General features: G+C 43.3%; 1 protein-coding gene across 2 annotated transcripts in view; it reads right to left on the bottom strand.

The window, feature by feature from the left end:
- The window catches only part of COL14A1 (collagen type XIV alpha 1 chain), a 202,448-nt gene that overhangs the window by 47,971 nt on the left and 130,287 nt on the right, over positions 1-24,190 (bottom strand). For both annotated transcript variants that reach the window (XM_073679829.1, XM_073679830.1), the window contains exons 22-28: positions 23,898-24,047; positions 22,279-22,395; positions 13,111-13,257; positions 12,789-12,863; positions 11,812-11,951; positions 9,718-9,841; positions 1,751-1,894 (exon numbers count right to left, since the gene is read on the bottom strand). In XM_073679829.1, the coding sequence (XP_073535930.1) occupies positions 1,751-1,894; positions 9,718-9,841; positions 11,812-11,951; positions 12,789-12,863; positions 13,111-13,257; positions 22,279-22,395; positions 23,898-24,047 (897 nt within the window). The remainder of the gene's footprint in view (positions 1-1,750; positions 1,895-9,717; positions 9,842-11,811; positions 11,952-12,788; positions 12,864-13,110; positions 13,258-22,278; positions 22,396-23,897; positions 24,048-24,190) is intronic.

The raw sequence follows: 24,190 nt of genomic DNA, 5'->3' as shown, positions 1-24,190 counted from the left end.
GACTTCCAGGAGAAGTCCATGTTTGGAGTTGAGCACCAAGTGTCCGGTACGAACCCCAAAATTTACAGTTCGGGTTTGCTCATCTCTATTCCCATTGAGTCCATCACAGGTTCTCGATATCCAGTTGCAAAGCTGATTAGACCCTGCACCCCGTAGCTACTCTTCTGTCTTCTATCTCTATGCTCTCTACGCCTTGGACCATTCACATTTTTTTTAGGAAAGACCCAACCAAGTGAGTTTTCCTCTTTCTACCAGAATTTCAGCAATAGCAAAAAAGCTGCAATTCTGACTCTCTCGATATGTGGTGGTGTGAACAGCTAGAAAAGTTGTCACTCAGCCCCAGTTTGATCTCTACTGATCACGTCTTTGTGAATGTGGATCACCTGCAGCATTTACTGTGGATACAAGGAGAACATGCACGCTCTGTTCTGGGAGTGTTTTAAGTGTTATAGACATCAAACCGCGTCTCACAGTTGCGCCACTTAAAAACTAATCTGAAGTGCCTGGTGATGGTATTTTGGGTAAAACAAAACATCACAGGACGTCTCGCTGCTTCGCGTTATTGAAGCCCACTGTTCTCTTAATCACAGCTTCGTAAGCCATTCACATGGTTCTCACTCAGCTTCTGTAGGCCGAGGTCCTTTTCAAAGCTCAGCAGGACCATCAATCATCATCTGCCGCCATTGTCTGCTTTTTTTTTTTTTTTTTTAGCTTCCAGGTTGGTTGAAAAAGAAAAAAATAAATAATTTCTTGGCCAAATCCCGTCCTTTTTGTAGCCGATAATAATAAACCTCCTCATGAGAGTCTTAGCACTAAGCGTTTTAATGGGACTATTCATAGTAAACCTTATTTTCAGCTTTCATGTCTTCTGGAAAATTATGGATTCCTTAGTCTACCAGGACATTTGGGATCAGAGCGCAGATGTGGCAGAGGGGAATTTGCCTTTACTGATCGGGGATGTAGTGTTTGTGTATTGTGATTGGTTTGTGCCAAGTTTGTAAGTTATAACTATAGTTTACTAAGCACTGAGGGGTCCGACCATTGGGACCCCCACGATCTTGAAAACAGGGTCAACAGTCCCATTGAAAATGAATGGAGCGGTGGTACATATACTCAACCTTCGCTCAATTTAGACAGGTCAGAGCTCTGATGGAAGTCCCATGGGTCGATCCCCAGCAATCAGGAAGATATCCCCTATCATATGCATCAGGAAGAAATTACAAACTTGGCACGAGCCCTTTAAGGGCATGTTCACACTACACCTTTGTGCTGAGTTTTTGGAACGGAAACTCTAAGTTTTTGAGAAGGAAATAAAGAATTTCCTTAAGTTTCCGTTCCAAAAAATTCTTAAAAAAAACTTAGTGTGAACACAGCCTTAAGCAGATTTTAAGATTTTATACATATATAAGATTTTTCCCTGTATAAATGAAAAGTTTTCCAATTTTCTTGCAGACATTAGGGGCAATTTATCTAGACAGACTTTTTGTACATCCGTCTTGAAATTCAAGATGCTGGAGTAATTAAACTGAATAAATTTGACTCATCCTTTAGGCCAAAAAATAAAATCTACTCCAGCTGGCAGTCGGCATACACATTAGATATAATATTTGACAACTTTTACCAAGTTTTTGAAAATTTGTGGTAAAAAAGTCACAAAATTTGGGGTAAAATTCCACTTATGACAAAACTGGTGATTTTTTTTTACGCCAGTATCACTGTATCGCTGCTTTTAATGGGAACTGCATTTTACCTTCCAGCTGCATTTCATGAGCAATTTTGATGGCTTCATCTTGGGAACGTCCGTCGGTAATCACCACCAGGACCCTTGGCACACCTTTCCTCATGCCGGATTCCACGGTAAAAATGTCTTCTCGAACATGCTTGATTGCCCTTCCTGTAATATACAAATATATATGGTTCACTGGTACTATCTGTGCTAGGATTCAGTTGATTTTGCTATAAAATCCTCATATAGCAAATTCTAATATAAGCATTGGCGCCGCTTTGGCAAATTTTATCAGATTTGACGCAAAAAATATTACTGTGTGTAATATTCTACTTATTTTTTAATTTAGGCTGTTTTATGCTTCAAGCAGTACAATAGAAATGGCTCTGCTGGCCTTGCCCTAGTCTACACAGCAAAGCTGAAACAGGTTGCAAAAAAAAAAAAAGTAAATGTCAACGTCCTTTGTTAACACTTTAATATACAAACTGCGACATTTACACGGTGACTCTCAGTCCAACAAAATTTACATCAATAAATAGCAAAAGAAGCTTTTAAATATGCTTCTTTCTCCATTTATGAGCCATTTCCCCTCCCTGAATTCATCATTCGCTCAGAAATTCAACTACCATTAGTCTTGATCAAGATAGGAGAATGGTTAGCTCATTGAGAGATCAGGTTACAGCTGCCTAATGAATAGTGTTGAGCCACCCCCGTAGTGTTCGGGTTCGGTTCGGTTCGTCGAACACCGGGATGTTCGAGGAACTGTTCGTCGAACTGTTCGTCGAACACCTTAGAACACCGTCGAACACCGTTAAAACCAATGGCAGGCAAACAAAAACACATAGAAACACATAGAAAACACCTGCAAAGGTGTCCAAAAGCTGACAAACTGCTCAGAAGACACTCTCTTTAAAAAAGCCGGCCGGCAAATTCAGCAGCGGCATACACCGGTACCCAACAATTTAGACAAGAAGGAATAGAGCATCACACATAGATTAGATAGATAGAAACATGTCAGTCACACATATAAGAAGCACAGTGACAGTGTTGGTTACTGCACTTGTCATTTAGTGTAAAGGATTTATTAAAAAAAATATTAGTGTTTTCATGCACCGTCTCTTTAAAAAAGCCGGCCGGCAATTCAGCATCTGTACCCGACAATTTAGAACAGAAAGAATAGAGCTTCACACATAGATTAGATAGATAGAAACATGTCAGTCACATATATAATAAGTACAGTGGTAGTGTTGCTTACTGTACTTGTCATTTAGTGTAAAGGATTTATTTAAAAAAATAATAGTGTTTTCATGCACTGTCTCTTTAAAAAAGCCGGCCGGCAATTCAGCATCTGTACCCGACAATTTATAACAGACAGAATAGAGCTTCACACATAGATTAGATAGATAGAAACATGTCAGTCACATATATAATAAGTACAGTGATAGTGTTGCTTACTGTACTTGTCATTTAGTGTAAAGGATTTATTTAAAAAAATAATAGTGTTTTCATGCACTGTCTCTTTAAAAAAGCCGGCCGGCAATTCAGCATCTGTACCCGACAATTTATAACAGACAGAATAGAGCTTCACACATAGATTAGATAGATAGAAACATGTCAGTCACATATATATGAAGTACAGTGACAGTGTTGCTTACTGTACTTGTCATTTAGTGTAAAGGATTTATTTAAAAAAATAATAGTGTTTTCATGCACCGTCTCTTTAAAAAAGCCGGCCGGCAATTCAGCAGCGGTACCCGACAATTTAGAACAGAAAGATAGAGCATCACACATAGATTAGATAGATAGAAACATGTCAGTCACATATATATGAAGTACAGTGATAGTGTTGGTTACTGTACTTGTCATTTAGTATTAAAATAAAGGATTTATTATTAAAAAAATTGGCGTAGGGTTCCCCTTAATTTTAGGCTCTAGCGGAGGTTAAGCAGACGGCTGGGGCAGATGTTTGAAGCCTGGGAAGGGGGTAATACCCACGGAGCTTCCCAGGCTACTAATATCAACCCCCAGCTGAATACATAGCCTTTACTAGCTATTAAAATGGGGGACCCCCCAAAAAAAATGACGTGGGGTCCCCCCTAATTTAATAGCTAGCAAAGGCTAGGCAGACAGCTGGGGGCTGATATTAATAGCCCAGGAAGGGAGCCATGAATATTGGCCCCCTCCCAGGCTAGAAACACCAGCCGTCAGCCGCCCCAGAAATGGCGCATTCATAGGATGCGCCAATTCTGGCACTTAGCCTCGCTCTTCCACGCTGCCCTGGTGCGGTGGCAGGGGGTAATAGGGTTGGGGTTGATGTCAGCTTATAATGCCAGCTGACATCAAGCCCAGGTTAGTAATGGAGAGGCGTCTATAAGACACCCCCATTACTAACCCCATAGTCAAAGTTAAAAAAAACACAAACACCCAGAATAAAGTCCTTTAATTGAAATAAAGACACAATCCTTTATTGTTCTAAATTAAACCATACTTACTATCACGCCCATTCCAGCTGAAGCCAACGATCTCCTGCAATAAAAGAAAAATAATAAAGCAACCTCATCCTTACTTTTCCATGGTTCCCACGACAGCTTCAGCTCTGCTACATCGAGATGACAGGCTGGACCGCAGCAGAACGCTGCCATCCAGCCTGTCATCCCGCAGACACTGAGAAGCGCAGGCTTGCTTGCGCTGCTCAGCGTCTCTCTGTGACGACATCCAGATGAGCCGAGTTCATGTCCAATGAACTCGGCTCACCTCATGCACGTCACTGACAGCGTGGGAAAATTCTCACGCTGAAGCGCTGATTGCAGGAGAATTTTCCCACGCTGTCAGTGACGTGCAGGAGGTGAGCTGAGTTCATTGGACATGAGCTCACCTCATGCACATCACTGACAGCGTGGGAGAATTCTCCTGCACTCAGCACTTCAGCGTGAGAATTTTCCCACGCTGTCAGTGACGTGCATGAGGTGAGCCGAGTTCATTGGACATGACCTCGGCTCATCTGGATGCCGTCACAGCGAGACAGTGAGGAGCGCAAGCATGCCTGCGCTTCTCAGTGTCTGCGGGATGACAGACTGGATGGCAGCGTTCTGCTGCGGTCCAGCCAGTCATCTCGATGTAGCAGAGCTGAAGCTGTCGTGGGAACCATGGAAAGGTAAGGATGATGTTGGTTTATTATTTTTCTTTTATTGCAGGAGATCGTTGGCTTCAGCTGGAATGGGTGTGACGGTAAGTATGGTTTAATTTAGAACAATAAAGAATTGTGTGTTTATTTCAATTAAAGGACTTTATTCTGGGTGTTGTGTTTTTTTTAAATACTTTACTAGAAATTCATGGCGGTCATGTCTAATACTGGCGTGACCCCATGAATTTTGGGCTTGGGGCCAGCTGATAATACCAAGCTGGCCCTAACCCCTTTATTACCCAGTGAGCCACCGCACCAGGGCCCTGGATGAGTTGGGTACAGCATCCAGCTTCTATGAACGCGCCATTTTCCGGGGTGGCTGCGGACTGCAATTTGCAGCGGGGGGGGGCCCAGAAAGCTTGGGCCTCCCTGCGCTGCGGATTCCAGCCCCCAGCTGCCTAGTTGTACCTGGCTGGACACAAATATAGTGCGAAGCCCCACGTACTTTTTTTTTAATTATTTCATGAAATTCATGAAATAATTAAGAAAAAAAGGCCTTCCCTATATTGTTGTGTCCGGCCAGGTACAAATAGGCAGCTGATGGATGGGGGCAGCCCGTTCCTGCCTGCTGTACCTGGCTGGACACAAATATAGTGCGAAGCCCCACTTCAATTTTTTTAAATTATTTCAGGAAATTCATGAAATAATTTAAAAAAAATTGATGTGGGGCTTCGCACTATATTTGTGTCCAGCCAGGTACAGCAGGCAGGAACGGGCTGCCCCCAACCACCAGCTGCCTATTTGTACCTGGCCGGACACAACAATATAGGGAAGCCCTTTTTTTCTTAATTATTTCATGAAATAATTTGAAGAAAATTGACGTGGGGCTTCGCCCTGTTTTTGTGTCCAGCCAGGTACAACTAGGCAGCTGGGGGCTGGAATCCGCAGCGCAGGGAGGCCCAAGCTTTCTGGGCCACCCCCGCTGCAAATTGCAGTCCGCAGCCACCCCGGAAAATGGCGCGTTCATAGAAGCGCCATCTTCTGGCGCTGTACCCAACTCATCCAGGGCCCTGATGCGGTGGCTCACTGGGTAATAAAGGGGTTAGGGCCAGCTTGGCATTATCAGCTGGCCCTAAGCCCGAAATTCATGGGGTCACGCCAATATTAGACATGACCACCATGAATTTCTAGTAAAGTATTTAAAAAAAACACAACACCCAGAAAAAAGTCCTTTAATTGAAATAAACACACAATTCTTTATTGTTCTAAATTAAACCATACTTACCATCACGCCCATTCCAGCTGAAGCCAACGATCTCCTGAAATAAAAGAAAAATAATAAAGCAACATCATCCTTACCTTTCCATGGTTCCCATGACAGCTTCAGCTCTGCTACATCGAGATGACAGGCTGGACCGCAGCAGAACGCTGCCATCCAGCCTGTCATCCCGCAGACACTGAGAAGCGCAGGCTTGCTTGCGCTCCACAGTGTCTCTCTGTGAGGGCATCCAGATGAGCCGAGTTAATGTCCAATGAACTCGGCTCACCTCATGCACGTCACTGACAGCGTGGGAAAATTCTCCTGCACTCAGCGCTTCAGCGTGGGAGAATTCTCACACTGAAGCGCTGAGTGCAGGAGAATTCTCCCACGCTGTCAGTGACGTGCAGGAGGTGAGCTGAGTTCATTGGACATGAGCTCACCTTATGCACGTCACTGACAGCGTGGGAAAATTCTCCTGCACTCAGCGCTTCAGCGTGGGAGAATTCTCACACTGAAGCGCTGAGTGCAGGAGAATTCTCCCACGCTGTCAGTGACGTGCAGGAGGTGAGCTGAGTTCATTGGACATGAGCTCACCTTATGCACGTCACTGACAGCGTGGGAGAATTCTCCTGCACTCACCGCTTCAGCGTGAGAATTTTCCCACGCTGTCAGTGACGTGCATGAGGTGAGCCGAGTTCATTGGACATGAACTCGGCTCATCTGGATGTCGTCACAGAGAGACGCTGAGCAGCGCAAGCAAGCCTGCGCTTCTCAGTGTCTGCGGGATGACAGGCTGGATGGCAGCGTTCTGCTGCGGTCCAGCCTGTCATCTCGATGTAGCAGAGCTGAAGCTGTCGTGGGAACCATGGAAAGGTAAGGATGAGGTTGCTTTATTATTTTTCTTTTATTGCAGGAGATCGTTGGCTTCAGCTGGAATGGGCGTGACGGTAAGTATGGTTTAATTTAGAACAATAAAGGATTGTGTCTTTATTTCAATTAAAGGACTTTATTCTGGGTGTTTGTGTTTTTTTTAACTTTGACTATGGGGTTAGTAATGGGGGTGTCTTATAGACGCCTCTCCATTACTAACCTGGGCTTGATGTCAGCTGGCATTATAAGCTGACATCAACCCCAACCCTATTACCCCCTGCCACCGCACCAGGGCAGCGTGGAAGAGCGAGGCTAAGTGCCAGAATTGGCGCATCCTATGAATGCGCCATTTCTGGGGCGGCTGACGGCTGGTGTTTCTAGCCTGGGAGGGGGCCAATATTCATGGCTCCCTTCCTGGGCTATTAATATCAGCCCCCAGCTGTCTGCCTAGCCTTTGCTAGCTATTAAATTAGGGGGGACCCCACGTCATTTTTTTGGGGGGGTCCCCCATTTTAATAGCTAGTAAAGGCTATGTATTCAGCTGGGGGCTGATATTAGTAGCCTGGGAAGCTCCGTGGGTATTACCCCCTTCCCAGGCTTCAAACATCTGCCCCAGCTGTCTGCTTAACCTCCGCTAGAGCCTAAAATTAAGGGGAACCCTACGCCAATTTTTTAAATAATAAATCCTTTATTTTAATACTAAATGACAAGTACAGTAACCAACACTATCACTGTACTTCTTATATATGTGACTGACATGTTTCTATCTATCTAATCTATGTGTGAAGCTCTATTCTTTCTGTTCTAAATTGTCGGGTACCGCTGCTGAATTGCCGGCCGGCTTTTTTAAAGAGACGGTGCATGAAAACACTATTATTTTTTTTGATAAATCCTTTACGCTAAATGACAAGTACAGTAAGCAACACTGTCACTGTACTTCGTATATATGTGGCTGACATGTTTCTATCTATCTAATCTATGTGTGAAGCTCTATTCTTTCTGTTATAAATTGTCGGGTACCGCTGCTGAATTGCCGGCCGGCTTTTTTAAAGAGACGGTGCATGAAAACACTATTATATTTTTTAATAAATCCTTTACACTAAATGACAAGTACAGTAAGCAGCACTTTCACTGTACTTCGTATATATGTGGCTGACATGTTTATATCTATCTAATCTATGTGTGAAGCTCTATTCTTTCGGTTCTAAATTGTCGGGTACAGGTGTATGCCGCTGCTGAATTGCCGGCTTTTCATGTTTCACTGTTGCCACTGTTCCCATCGATTTGGGCAATCACTGTAATGCCACAACCACCATGGCTGTGGCATTACAGTGAGTGGCAGACAATCCCTGCATGATTGGTGCTCTAAATAGCGCCAGACATGCAGGACACGCTTTTGGTGCACGAACAGTTATCGAACATAACCTCGAACAGCCGAATTTTTTGCAAATCGTTCGGGTTCGTCGAACAACTCGAACACCGCCCAAAACAGCTCGAATTTGAGATTGGCGAACAGTTCTAGTCGAACACCGCTCATCTCTACTAATGAAGTCTATGGAAATGGAAGAAGAAAACAGGATGGGAGCAGAGTGAGAGAGTTGAGGCAGAGAGACACAGAGAGGGAGCTGCAGTCCTCTAGTAAGTGTTTTATCACACACAACTGCTAGATTCACAGCTGCACTCAGAATTATTGTATAATGTCATCCGTGCAGCTGCTGGTGAGTCTGAATGTATGTTATATAGAGACAGGAGATAAGGAATCCCTCATGTCTGTGTGCTTTGTGTATGGGAGACCTCATAACAGCTAGCCTCCACCCACTAACTTAGAGACAACTGAAAATTAGACACACGGCTAGCCTCCACTCACTAGCTCAAAGACAACTAGACAACTATAAATTAGACACACAGCTAGCCTCCACCCACTAGGTCAGAGACAATTGTAAATTAGACACACAGCTAGCCTCCACCACTAGCTCACAGACAATTGAAAATTAGACACATAGCTAGTTTCCATCCACTAGCTCAGAGACAACTGAAAATTAGACACACGGCTAGCTTCCACCCACTAGCTCAAAGACAACTGTAAATTAGACACACAGCTAGCCTCTACCCACTAGCTCATAGACAACTGTAAATTAGACACACAGCTAGCCTCCACCACTAGCTCAGAGACAACTGAAAATTAGACACACAGCTAGCCTCCACCCACTAGCTCAGAGGCAACTGAAAATTAGACACACAGCTAGTCTCCACCCACTAGCTCAGAGACAACTGAAAATTAGACATAGAGCCTGTAGAGGGGAAAACTAGTGCAACATGAAGGTTATAAGTCATATAATGTCCAGTAATAATGTTATAATGGTAAATGAATAAAATATAATAAAAACATAATCTATAATTTGTTTAATAATATGTTTTCAATTACTGGTAATTTCTGCTTTGGTGCTGTCTGATCTTGTTGGGTTTGTTTTGTTGTTCTAAGATCAGAATTTCTCAATTTTTGGATGTGAGATTGCTGATTAGCATAAATTGTATTTTTGGCCCACACTTCAGCCTAAATAAATAGCTCAGTCATTGCTCCAACATAACCAAATAACTCTACATCATGAAGTGTGAGCCAAAACACACAGCTCTCCGTATCTGCAGGTCAAATAAACAGGCCTGGATGCTATGAAGTGCCAAGATCACCTTATCTTGCCTTACCATGTCTCCTTATCATCCGCAGAGACATCTTACCTGTTTTTGTATTCCCTCCTTTGTACGATATGCTGTTAATTGCCGCCAACAGGGACTCTTTGCTTTTATAGGAGTTTAGCTTGAATTCTGTCCTGGCGTCATCACTATACTGAGCAATGCCAACCTGGAAAGCAATAATTCTTGTTAAAAGTCAGCAAAATGATCGAATGGAAACACCTGTACCGGGGCGTAACCATAGTGGATGAAGAGTTACAGTCACACCGGGAGTCTAGAAGGTCCTAACAGGTTTCTTGGCCAATAATATTAAAGACCTGCGACAGCTGGGGGGTTGGAGATTTCGCATGGGGGCCCACAATCTTCAAGTCATGGCACTGCTTATTCACTAGAAAAGAAACCATCCATAAAATTGCAGAAAAACTAGTACGGTAACTGTGTGAAATGAATGACTTTATTGAAAATACATAAAAAATTACCATTGCAGAGGAAAATAGACGTTGACGCATTTTGACTCAACAGTCTTAATAGTAATGTTACGTTATGATTAAGACTGTTTAGTCGAAACGCGTCAACATCTATTTTCCCTCTGTTATGACGATTTTTTAATGGATTTTTAATAAAGTCATACATTTACGAAGTTACCAGTTTTTCTACAATTTTATGGCTGTACTTACCTGCTGTGACTGACAGGTTTGCTGGACTTTGGTATTTATACACATGTGACAGTGGAGTTACCATCCTGGTGAGTGGAGACAAATTTTCTGCCCTTCCCACAACCATGCAAAAGAAAGATGACCGGAACTCATTCTTCTGCAAGGTATAATTGTAGTTGTATTTAAATAAGGAAAGTATCCAACAACGTGATGCCTCCGATTATTTATTTTTTTCCAAGTTTGAATAAGGCTACAATTATAGCTTGGAGAAGAGTGAGTGCCGGACATCTTTCTTTTGACTGCTTATGGATTCTGAGATCTGGTCATTGCTGAATGAACTGGACTACATAGAATCTCTGTGATTGGCGCTATAGGCCACTGATTAAAGAGGACTTCTCACTTGCTCAAAAAAAATTTGAGTTGAATACTTTATGAAAATCCCTCAGCTCCCCTGATTCTGCCACTTTTTTCCGTTTCGCTCTACGTCGCTCCATTGCGGAGATATTAACATTTATTTCTTCTGAAGCACAGTATGTGAAATCTCTGCTTGTACTGCAACTGGGAGTTTCTTCAGAGTCTTTTTTGAGGGCATGTGCTTTCACCCTTTCCTCCAAGATGCTGCCAATCATAGCTGAGCAGCGTCAGAGATTGAAAGACTGCTAGATTACATGCTGAGCGGTGATTGGTAGCATCTGGGTGGGAGAGGTGAAAGCACACACATTCCCACAGAAGACTGCTAAGAAACGCTCAGTTGGACTACAAAGCAGAGATTTCTCATACCGCGCTCCAGAAGAAACAAATGTCAATATCTCTGCAATGGAGCGATGTAGAGCAAAACGGAAAAGAGTGGCAGAATCAGGGAAGCTTGAGGATTTTTAGAAGGTATTTAACTAAATTTTTTTAGCAAATGACAGGTCTTTTTTAAAATCCCCTGTATCCAGTCTTTCCCGAATTCTTTTATAAAGAATTTTAGGTAAGCTAGCTTAGAGTTTTTCTTTCTGAACTTTAACAATCCTTAACCTACGTGCCATCAGCACTTTGAAGGGATTATGGTGTTCTTACATGTGCAACATACCATTCTTTGTTGACGACCTCTTTGTGTAATACAGGCTTATTTTAGGTCATGTAGCTTTACAGGATCTGTGTATCTTAATTTCTTTCTCACTGCCGCTTTTATTTACAGCTCCTTAGTCACCATTAAAATGGTTGTCCATGGTCCTGCATAATTGGCCCACAGGTAAGAAATGGAGTGGAGAGACAACTTCAGCACCACCTCTCCAAGGTTTCCCTGATCATTGGATATGGGGTTGCAGCGGTGATGGCATATGCTGCTGCCGCCAATCAGAATCAACACCCGTCTTGTGCTGCTTATCTCTACATGGCTGTTGAGGTCAATGATTCGTTCATCAGTTAAAAGATGTCTAATCCACCCTTCATCGATATGGTATCTCAGTCAACCACAGATGATGTTGTAGGACCTCACCTGGGTACCATCGGGGCCGATCTCGTCCATGGCTCCAGCAGTGCTGTACAGGAAACGGATGACTTTGTGGAAGTTGTCATCTCCGATACTCCATGATCCATCCACAAGGAAGACGAGATCGGCTCTGGCGGATTTACACACTAAAGTATAGGAAGTGTTTAGTAACCAAATGAGGGTGACGGTACTTATAACATGTGACTATATGTTAATATCCAGTGCCATTTCAACCTCTCAATATAAAATTACCTTTAGAGCAATGGGAATCATGAGAAATATATTGAGTTTTTCCATTTTGTTGTGTGAAAACATTATGAAATTTGGACATTTTTTTCTAGTTTTTGATGTTTTTCGTCTGTTCTTCATTTGTGCCTGTATTCTTTTAATTTGCACCTTTCTCAAATTTATTTTACATGTCTTAACCTTTTTTTTTATGTTGATCATTGTGGGCAGCTTTGGAGTTTTTAGATGTTTTCGGTTGAAAATATTTTGTGGAAATCTACTATTTACGTTTCAATGTTTTCGGTTGATTCATCAATTGCGACTTTTTAAAAAGTCACAAAATTTGGGCTTAAATGTACTCCAGTCTTCCCTCATCCCCAAAGTGGTTTTATGTCCATCAGGAATTTTTTGTGCAAATTTTGCAACATTTTTTGCGCAACTTGCGAATTCTGGCGGAAAAGAAGCACCGTGCACCGCTTAAGGATTTTGCACTAAGAATGGCGATGGATACCACAAGACAAAAAAGAAAGATTACTAAAATAAGATAATGCCAGTTCTGCATAATCAGTACAGTTTCATAGGGAAGAAGGACTTTTGGTAATATCTTGGCCACGTGACCAAAGCTCATTGTGTGGCCCAAGATAACTCTTCCTCTTCCAATATGGACCAGAGATGCCAAAAGATTGGTTACCTTTGAATTAGAGTGTGTTTAATACACATTAATAGCTAAAACAAGCTGAAAATTAGGTTACTGTTACCCTCTCTGGCGGCAGGAATAGTTGGAGGAGGAGCTGTTGCTGGTGGTCGGGTTGGCGCAGCAGTTGGCACTGGCACTAAGAACAAACGGAAAGTATACATGATAATCATAAAGTACATCCCCATAAACTGATATCAACAGTGCTGAGCGGTATAATAGACAACATTTATGTACATAATATATACAAGAAATGGCCAATTGCATCATTCTCATCTTACCCAATACTCTATATCTGCTATAAAGCTACCACAACCCGAAAAACTAGACTACAATGTTTTTTCTCTAAATACAGTATTACGTAGAATGATAATCATTCAACATACATGTAGTTTCCGTGATGCTCACTCCGGGACCTTCACTGTCTTGGATTTGTGCATAGACGGTGATCCTGTATCTAGAATTTGGTAGAAGTTCATAGAAACAGTGTCTAGATGTTCCACCGGCAAGGTTGGCCTCTTGCTTGGATCCATCTGTATGAAAAAGTAAAAAAAATGGAGAATGGAGACTGGATGTAAAGTAACTTTATGCCTATTATATATATACAGTACAGACCAAAAGTTTGGACACACCTTCTCATTTAAAGATTTTTCTGTATTTTCATGACTATGAAAATTGTACATTCACACTGAAGGCATCAAAACTATGAATTAACACATGTGGAATTATATACTTAACAAAAAAGTGTGAAACAACTGAAAATATGTCTTATATTCTAGGGTCTTCAAAGTAGCCACCTTTTGCTTTGATGACTGCTTTGCACACTCTTGGCATTCTCTTGATGAGCTTCAAGAGGTAGAAATTGACATGCTGCAGATGAGTTTGGGTACGTGGCCACGATTAGGAGCCGCTGCATGTATATTCAGCGTCAAACCCCCAGCATTCAGATGTTACAGTATAGTGGATGAGATCTCTAGAAATCCCACATCCATGCATCTGCGGCTGCGGATCACCCTTGGACACTGACATGCGGCGTGTCTTTCAGGACCGCAGCATGTCAAATTCTCTTGTGGAGTTGCTAGTCTCCGCAACAGAAATTTGACCACTAGAATGTACTGAATGCGGTAAATCCGCATGGTTCATTGAACACATGTGGATTTACCTGCGTTCAATAGAATGCAGCGTTTTGGACGCAGCAAAAATTTGCGTCCAAAGCGCTGCTACGTCTGAATTATAGGCACAAAGCCTAAAATTAAAAAAAAAATGGCGTGGCCGCCCGCGTCATTTTTATAACCAGTAGAGGGAAAGCCAACTGCTGGGGGCTGATATTAGTAGCCGCGGAAGGGGCCATTAGCCAAAAATGTTCCCTGGCAATTAATATCAGCCAACAGCTGCTTGTTTAGCCTTTACTGGCTAGATTAGAGGGGGACCCCAGAAAAAAATTGATGTGGGGTCCCCCTATAAAATCTAGCTAGCAAAGGCTAAACTAGACAGCTGCGGGCAGATATTAATAGCCAGGGAAGGGGCCATGGATACTAGCCCCCTCTGCGGCTATTAATATCACCCCTCACCAGTCCCAGAAATGGCGCATCCATAAGATGCGCCAAATCTGGCGCTTAGCCTCGCTCTTTCACAATGCCCTGTAGCGGTGGCAGGGGGTAATGGGTTGGGTTTCACGTCAGCCTTGTATTGGCGACTGACGGGAAGCCCAGCTTAGTAATGGAGGGAGTCTATAAGATGCCCCCATTACTAACCGCGTGGTTAAATGGTCGCCGCTCTTTCAATAAAAGACAAGGCCAGAATAAAGTATTTTAATGAAATAAAAAACACACACGGTTCTACAATTTTTTTTATTACCCGCCTCCGCGAAGCTCTCGCTCTCCTGAAAAAAAATGTAAAAAAACAAACAACAATATTCCTCACCTGTCCGCCGTCAACGACGTAGTCCACGATCACGACTGTCCCACGATGATCCGGATCATTTCTACAGTTGTGACATCAGAAATCACTGATATCACAGCAGTAGAATACAGCACTGTATACTGACAAGGGTGTAAAATCACCTCTGTCAGTATACAGTGCTGCAGGGGGTCACTGAGGTTTATCAGCTGAAGATCAGCTGATGAGCTCCAGTGAGCTAGAGTCCGTGGGAACATTCTTGTGAATGTTCCCACGCTAAGCATCAGCTGATCGGTCATGAGACCGATCAGCTGATTACTGGCTTCAGCAATCAGCTGATGGTCACGTGACCATTAGCTGATCGCTGCCGCCACTGACCACCTGATGGTCAAGCGACCATCAGCTGATCGGTGACGTTACCGATCACCTGATGGTCGCGTGACCATCAGGTGATCAGTAACATCGCCGCAGGTCCTGGAAGTACACTGCGGGGAGCGAGCGAGCTCCCTGCAGTGTACCGCGAGCCGCCGAAGAGAAAGCATCGCCAAGGATGACACCGGGGGCCGCCGGACAGGTGAGTATGAAGGTTTTTTTTTTAATTTTCACTTTTTAATTTTTTTTTTTACTGACGCTGGCACATGGGCTGGAAGGAGCAGGCTGCTGCTTCTCCTATCCATGCTGCTCTCGCTGTTATCAGCCAGAGCAGTGGTCAGATGAGAGGAGTAGCAGTCTCATCTCCCGACCCGGGTACCAGACGCGGCGCGATTCCGGCGCGATTTTACGCCTATTGTTTCACATTGAAACACAGCAAATGCGCATGTATAGATATTATACATGTGGGTTTGCTGCAATTCAATGCAAGTCAATGGGCGCGATTTTGATGAGAAATCGCGCCTGAATTGGTTGTGTTGCGATTTGTGCCGCAATGATAATCCGCAGCGGAAATTTCCGCATCATGTGCAGAGCACATGCGGATTATCATTGCTCTACATGGCAGACCTATTACCAAGTGGTTTTAATGCTTTTCCGTGGTGGAAAAAAACGCTGCGGAAACGCATTAAAACCGCATCGTGTGAACTCAGCCTAAGATTATTGTCTCCCCAGAATATGAGATGCTAACTGCCTTGTCGCTCATTCAGTTTCCACGTTATTACAGTAATGTGCAGTAGATATTCTACAACTGGGAAGGCGGAAAAAGATGCAACATATCAATTCCAGATAAGAAAGGAAATTACATAGATGAAACCAGCACAGCAAAGAATGATTACATAACGTGAATGTGGATCGCGCCCAAGTTTATATTTCGTATCAGTCTGAAGTATTTGCTCTGGAAGCACTGACAGCTTTCCCCTGACTTTAAGATGTTTTACACTCAGACCTGCTCCAGGAGGGAGATAATATCACATTCTGCTAGTGCTGACCCAGGTAGGTTAGAGTCAGGGTATAGATTTTTAAAAGGCTTAGTCAGGTGCTCGCGTTTTATAAAACTAGAAAAAAAGGTATTTTTTTTCTTCAAGAAATAATGCTGGCTTTGCCAGTATTAGAGCTCAACCCTATTCAAGTGGTTCTTGCACAGGACCCTATTTTCTATAAACTACCCTTGCTTAAAAAAGAATATCAATTTCAAAATACATAGGCAGGGCTGGTGAAAAATCAATGTACTAGTTCACAGGAAAGGAAATAGCATTTTTGGACTTCAGATGAGCTCTTAGTGGTAGAGTACATTGAAAAGTTTGCTGATTAGTTTCAATATCAACCAATAGAAATCGAATATAGCTAAGAAATATAATATATGATGGTAAAATCCTGGATCCTAGCAAGTACAGCAAGTGTACTATTTTCTACTTTAAATAGATTATAGCCTCTAGGTTGCTGTTCAAAGGCCTTAAAGATTTGCATTGGAAAACTCATTGATGACCTATTCCGAGTTTGGGGGTTTGTCCAGGACAACACATTGATGACCTATCCTGAGTTTTTGAGTTTGTTCGAGACAACACATTGATGACCTATCCTTAGGTTGGGGGTTTATTTGGAACAACACGTTGATGACCTATCCTGAGCTTGGGTGTTTGTCCAGGTCAACATGTTGATGACCACTTCTGAGGTTGGAGTTTGGCCAGGACAACATGTTGATGACCTATCCTGAGGTTGGGGTTTGGCTTGGACAACACGTTGATGACCTATCCTGAGGATGGGGGGTTTGTCCGGGACAAATCGTTGATGACCTATCCTGAGGTTGGGGGTGTCTTGAGGGCAACCTTCTGATGATTTATCATTGGGATAAGCATTCAAAGGAGGAGGTTATACACCTTAAACCCTACTGATCTGCAAAGTAAATGGACCACAACGGTTCACATGCCATTATCCCTGGATGAATCCTAACTCGTTTGCTGTGGTCCATTCTGCTGATTAATGAGGATCTTGCAGTTGAATCTCAATGAGTTACAAACTGATGACCTATCCTAAGCTTGGGTGTTTGTCCAGGACAACACGTTTTTGATCTATCCTAAGATTGGGGGTTTGTCCAGGACAACATGTTGATGACCTATCCAGAGGTTGGGAGTTTGTCTGGGACAACATGTTCATGATCTATCCTGAGGTTGGGGTTTGGCCAGGACAACTCTTTGATGACCTACCCTGAGGAAGGGGGTTTGTCCGGAACAACATGTTGATGACCCATCCTGAGGTTGTAGGTTTGTCCGGGACAACATGTTGATGACTTATCCAGTGGTTGGAGGTTTTTCTGGGACAATATGTTGATGAGCTATCCTGAGGTTGGGGGTCTGTCCTGGACAACACATTGATGACCCATTCTGAGGTTGGAGTTCGTTCAGAACAACACATTGATGACCTATCCAGAGGTGGGGGTTTGTCTGGGACAATATACATTGATGATCTAACTTGAGGTTAGGGTTTGTCCAGGACAACATGTTAATGACCCATCCGGAGCTTGTAGGTTTGTCCAGGACAAAACTTTGATGACCTATCCTAAGGTTGAGGTTTTAGCCAGGATAACATGTTGATGACCTATCCTGAGGTTGGGGGTTTGTCCAGGACAACACATTGATGACCTATCCTAAGGATGGGGGTTTGTCCAGGACAATACGTTGATGAACTATCCTGAGGTTGTGGGTTTGTCCTTTACAACACCTTGATGATCCATTCTGAGGTTGGGGTTTGTCTGGGCCAACACGTTGATGACCTATCCTAAGGTTGTGGGTTTGCCCCGGACAAAACTTTGATGACATATCCTAAGGTTGGGGGTTTGGCCAGGACAACATGTTGATGACCTATCCTGAGGTTCAGTTTGGCCAGGACAACATGTTGATGACCTATCCTGAGGTTGGGGTTTGGCTGGGAAAACACTCTGATGATCTATCCTGAGGTTGGAGTTTGGCCAGGACATGTTGATGACCTATCCTGAGGTTGGGGTTTGGCCGGGACAACATGTTGATGACCTATTCTGAGGTTGGGAGTTTGTCCGGGACAACACGTTGATGACTTATCCAGAGGATGGAGATTTGTCTGGGACAATATGCTGATGATCTATCCTGAGGTTGTGGGTTTGTCCTGGATAACACATTAATGACCCATTCTGAGGTTGGGGTTTGTCCGGGACAACACGTTGATGACTCATCCGGAGGTTGTAGGTTTCTCCGGGACTATACGTTGGTGACCTATCCTGAGGTTGGGGGTTTGTCTGGGACAACACATTCATGACCCATTCTGAAGTTGGGGGTTTGTCCAGGACAACACATTGATGACCTATCTTGAAATTGGGGGTTTGTCCAGGACAAAACGTTGATGACCTATCCTGAAGTTGGTTTGTCCGGGAGAACACATTGATGACTGAGCTTGGGAGTTTGTCGAGGGCAATTTACTGATGACTTATCATTGGCAGGTCAAAGCTCTTAAACCCTACTGATCTGCAAAATTAATGGACAATAATGGTTCATATGCCATTGTCCCTGGATAAATCCTAACTGGTTTGCTGTAGTCCACTCTACTGTTTAATGGGGACCTTACAATTGAACATCTATGAATCCCATATTGATGATCTATCCTATGCTTGGGGGTTTGTCCAGAACAACTTGATGATGATGACCTTTCTTAAGCTTGTGGGTTTGTCAAGGACAACTCGATGATGTCCTATCCTGAGCTTCGGGTTTTATCCATGACAACTCAATGATGACCTATCCTGAGGTTGGGGGTTTATCCAGGACAATACAATAATGTTACCAGGGCACAACACTTGAACTTACTCAAAGGTGCAAATCTTGACCTGGTGGCCTGGCCACCCACAGCATTCTTCCCCTTTCCACAATTAATACCCAAAGCTACGGAACGTTTACTGATTGGGCACCATTATTTGTGCGCTAGATGACAGTATGAATTGTGCACTATATAAGACACCATTATCACTGAGTGAAAATAGAAGATAGGGCTACATCCATAGGGGTCCATTAATCCTTAGGATGTTCTTGGGGTATGTTATATAATATGTCTCTAATTTAGCTGTGTTTTTTCATTAATCTCTTTTCAGGTATACTCATATTGGGCATGAAATAGGAATCCATTCTAAATTATTAATATGCCCGATGTTTCCTAAAAACAAGTACTCCATCCAACAGAAGAACCACATATCCCACCTACTTACAGCTAATTCATCTCTCCAATGTCAGCTTCTATTAAGGACACTGCATATCTTGGATATGAGTAGCTGTATCTGGACTGTTTCACCCCATTTTCAGATATGTGTGGCCGCCAGAGGAATGTAATATATTATTGTAGTAGTAAGTTTACAGAACTATAACCAATGTTGGTGGGATACTGGAAAAATAGCAGATCAGGCGAATCTGAACATCTTGGACAGATTGTCCATTACTCCTCCAAAGATGTTTTTTTTTTACTTTAGAGAAAGATCAACTTCTAAAATTTGATGACTGAAAAAAAAAACATTTGTAAAAACTTAGGTAGAATTTTATGTCGCCTCCATCTGTCTTTATAATTGGCCATGCTTGTTCTAGAACACTGAAGTCTGTTTAAAGGATGTGGACATTTTTGGATACATTTTTTTATTTAATTGCATACATACATTTTGCAATTGGGCTTCACTAAGTATTTTACACAATTTAGGTTTTACAGGCTCCCTGATTCACTGCACATCGCTGGCTGCAAAATAAGTTAAATGAGAATCTGTCAGTGGGTTTGTTCTGACGGGAAAGTTTTCTTCTGTCATTTTCTGGGCTCCTCTGTGCTGATTTATGATCACAGATATCATGAAAGTTTAACTGAACTTTGATGTGGTCATAAATCAACACAGAGGAGCTCAGTAAAGCACTTATAAAACAGTTATAAACTCAAGCTCAGTGATGGGTTCTCAGTGAACTGATTGTGCAGACAACAATGTGTAAGTAGTTTTTGACAGGTTTTTGGCTTTAATTAAATCCAATAGCAAAATTCTGTTTAGCTCAATGGATGTAAGTTTAAAAAAAATGCAAAAACGTCCCCAAAATGTCTCTATATTGTTTAATCTGATGAACATGTACTCTGGATATTGTCAGGAATAACTACAGATCCATCAGCATTCTAATGATAATGGTTCCACAGGGATGAAGGTGCCTATACTTATATGATCCCCTAATTGTGTCTCAAGTGATACTAGTGAATGGACTCAATTCCACCTCATAATATTCACTAAGGGCTCATTCAGATTGGCCACAGCTCTCCTGAACTGATCGTGACCGCCTCATAGAGATGCATGAATCTGTCACACTCGGGTCGGGAGAGCTGCGGTCAGTCCGCGGAAGTCTGCATGAGCTCTATCAAGAACCATCCCTTAGCAATAATCACTGGCGTACCGCCAATAGTGGCAGACCATGCCACTGCTATGGGGCCCGTACACTAGGGGGCTGGCCCTCCCTGCAGTGGGCTCCGCCTCCACCCGTTAGCACCAGGCCACCCGCCCACACCGAATGATGGGGGTGGAAGGGTCTGCTGACGCTCCCTCCTCCATCATCATTTCTCGTGCTGACGGCCGGAGGGGGGGCACAGTGCAAGCAATGATGATGGAGAAGGGAGCATCAATGTCCTCAGTGTGAGGTGTGGAGCGCCGGACATCTCAGAGAAGCGGGCACCCTGTAATGATGTCATCGCTCCCACTGCTCTGACAAGTCAGATGCCGAGAAATAATGATGGGAGATGGGTGCTGGCGGCCGGAGGTGGGGCCCAGTGCAAGCAATGATGATGGAGGAGGGAGCATTAGCAGACGCTTGCATCCCGTCCCCATTATTCTTCCTCGGCGTCTGACGTGTCAGAGCAGTGGACGCGATGACGTCATTACAGGGCGTCCGCTTCTCTGAGATTTCCGTTGCTTCACATCTCACACTGAGGACACTCCAGCATCGAGTGGAACCAGGAGAGGTGAGTACTGTGCTTATTTTTTTTAAATCAGTGACCGGTGGCCATAATACAGTATAGGGGGGGTGCATTATATTGTGTGCAGGACCAAGGGGGGAAAGCATTATTCTGTATGGAGGACCATGGGGGTGCATTATATTGTGTGCAGGACCAAGGTGGGAATGCATTATTCTGTATGGAGGACTATTGTGGTGCAATATATTGTATGGAGGACCATGGGGTGAGTGAATTATTCTGCATGGAGGACCATGGGGGCACATTATATTGTGTGGAGAACCATGGGGGTGCATTATACTGTCTGGAGGATCATGGTGGGCGGACTATATTGTATGGAGGACCATGAGGGTACATTAAACTATATAGAGGCCTATGGGGGTGCATTATACTTGTATAGAGGACCATGGGGGGTGCATTATACTGTATGGAGGACCATGGGGGTGCATTATACTGTATGGAGGACCATGGGGGGGTGCATTATACTTTATGGAGGACCATGGGGGTGCATTATGCTGTATGGAGGATCATGGGGGCGCATTATATTATATGAAGGACCATACGGGGTGCATTATATTGTTTGCAGGACCATAGGGTGTATTATATTGCATGGAGGACCATGGGGAGAGCATTTTATTATATGGAGGACCATGGGGAGTTCATTTTATTATATGGAGGGTTATGGGGGCGCATTATACTATATGGAAGGCAATGTGGGGCCATTATAATTTGTGGGGGTCCATTATACTGTATGCAAGAAATTATACAGAGTGAAGGTTTGTGTGGGGTCCCTCATACTGTGTGGGGGCCATGATACTGTTTGGAGGGCTAGTGCAGGCCATTATACTGTATGTAAGTGCTCATCAATGTGCATGGAGAGCTTTGTGGGGTCATAGTTGAGGATCATACTGTGTTGGGGTCACCATACTTTGCTTTGGGTGTTGAGGTGGGGTACAGTAGGGTCATTATATTGTGCATGTGGAGGAATTCACCATGCGGGTATCATACTATGTTTGGGGGGGCACTTTTGTTTGCATCATACTTTATGGGGGCAATGAAAAAAGAATCTAGGACTTCAGCAGGAGGAAAATTACTATATAAAGGCTGGAAAGTTGTGAGATCTTCTCTCCTTTGACCCCGACAATTATATATTTTTTTGGGGGGTAGGGTGTGGAACCAAATTAGAACTTCTGCTATGGGACCCCATGATTTCTATATACGCCCCTGCTTGGCATACATACCTCTCAGTGACTCGATGATGACTCTGTAGGACGTTGCATGTCTCTGCTGCTGCCACTGGGAGCAGATACTTGTCATCTTAATTTGATAGGCGTACAGATTGGTTACTCCGAGGTACACTGTAAAGTAATCATAGACATTAAAAGGATTAGAACAGTGATAAAAAATAGTAGGACTTTATAAAGGGGTTAAAAGAGAAATTAAAAGAAAAAAAAAATCACCCTTACATATATGGCCTGAGCTGCCTTCTGAGAATTAATTGTCTCATGAGGAAGACTACTTTTTGAAATAAACTGGCCTGTCAATCATTTGATCCTACAAGTCTAGTTAGTTTTACCTGCACCTGGCTGGTCATTTCACCTTTAATGGTAGCACTATATGAAGGCATTATAATGTAATACATGGGAAAAATAGTTCCAGGAATATAGGCTGGATGTGAGCTTTATGCGTCTCTCCCAGTAATATAGGCTGGATGTGAGCCCTGCGTCTCTCCCAGTAATATAGGCTGGATGTGAGCTCTGTGTCTCTCCCAGTAATATAGGCTGGATGTGAGATCTCTGTGTCTCTCCCAGTAATATAGGCTGGATGTCAGCTATGTGTATCTCCCAGTAATATAGGCTGGATGTGAGGTCTTTGTCTCTCCCAGTAATATAGGCTGGATGTCAGCTATGTGTATCTCCCAGTAATATAGGCTGGATGTGAGGTCTTTGTCTCTCCCAGTAATATAGGCTGGATGTGAGCTCTGTGCCTCTCCCAGTAATATAGGCTGGATGTGAGCTCTGTTTCTCTTCTAGTAATATAGGCTGGATGTGATCTCTGTGTCTCTTCCAATAATATAGGCTGGATGTAAGCTCTGTGTGCCTCTCCCAGTAATATAGGCTTGATGTGAGCTCTGTGTCTCTTCCAGTAATATAGGCTAGATGTTATGTCTGTGTCTCTTCCTGTAATATAGGCTGGATGTAAGCTCTGTGTGCCTCTCCCAGTAATATAGGCTGGATGTGAGCTCTGTGAGCCTCTCCCAGTAATATAGGCTGGATGTGATCTGTGTGTGCCTCTCCCAGTAATATAGGCTGGATGTGACCTCTTTGTCTCTCCCAGTAATATAGGCTGGATGTGAACTCTGTGTCTTTTCCAGTAATATAGGTTGGATGTGGGCTCGTGTGCCTCTCCCAGTAATATAGGCTGGATGTGAGTTTAGTGTGTATCAAGTGTGCTGCTGCCTTCGCTTGCTTTCATGTATCAGCACAGCTTTCTTATTTGTCTATAGCCAGTTTTTCTACCCCCATTACCTAAGACAAGATCCTTTCTTTCCTCTAAGCACTGCAGATCTGCGTATAACCCCCGTCCCTCGCTATCTCTAACACTGAGATGAGGGATGAGGAGAGAAGAGAAAGACATCAAAATCAGAAGCAGGAGCTCTGACGGATTTGTAAAACGTTTGCAAAGGCACTCGGCTAGATAACGGAGTTACAGATACTCTGCAGCAGCACAATGCTAGAAAAAAATGAATGAAGACTACTTAGATAGTAGCTTAACTTTGCATTTAAAAAGCAAATAAACAATTAACTAAATTCATGTGAAGGTGTGCATAACCTTAAAGAGTAAAAAAAGATTTTCTTACAAGTTTTGCCCACTCCATTTAAAGGCTCGCTGAATCCCGTGGAATAAGATGCAAGGACCTTTAAGTTATATTCAGTCCCACTGTGAAGGTTGAGAATGAGCATAGTGTTCACATCATCTCCAACGAAGGCCTCCAGAGCCGCGCCAACTCCTGAAAATAAAGTCCAGAACCCCAAATTATCACCGGGCCAACATACACTAAACCCTTGGATAACTTACACCAGGCTCCTAATTTTAGAAACCGTCCACAGTCCTGGCACGGCCATTCCAAGCACAATATTCACCATTCATGTG

Source organism: Phyllobates terribilis, unplaced genomic scaffold, assembly GCF_046119375.1.
Source record: "Phyllobates terribilis strain yellow unplaced genomic scaffold, ASM4611937v1 Scaffold_4__5_contigs__length_816908805, whole genome shotgun sequence".
In the NCBI taxonomy this organism is placed as follows: Eukaryota; Metazoa; Chordata; class Amphibia; order Anura; family Dendrobatidae; genus Phyllobates; species Phyllobates terribilis.
The sequence above is the reverse complement of the archived record's forward strand: the minus strand, read 5'-3'. Positions and strand labels throughout refer to the sequence as shown.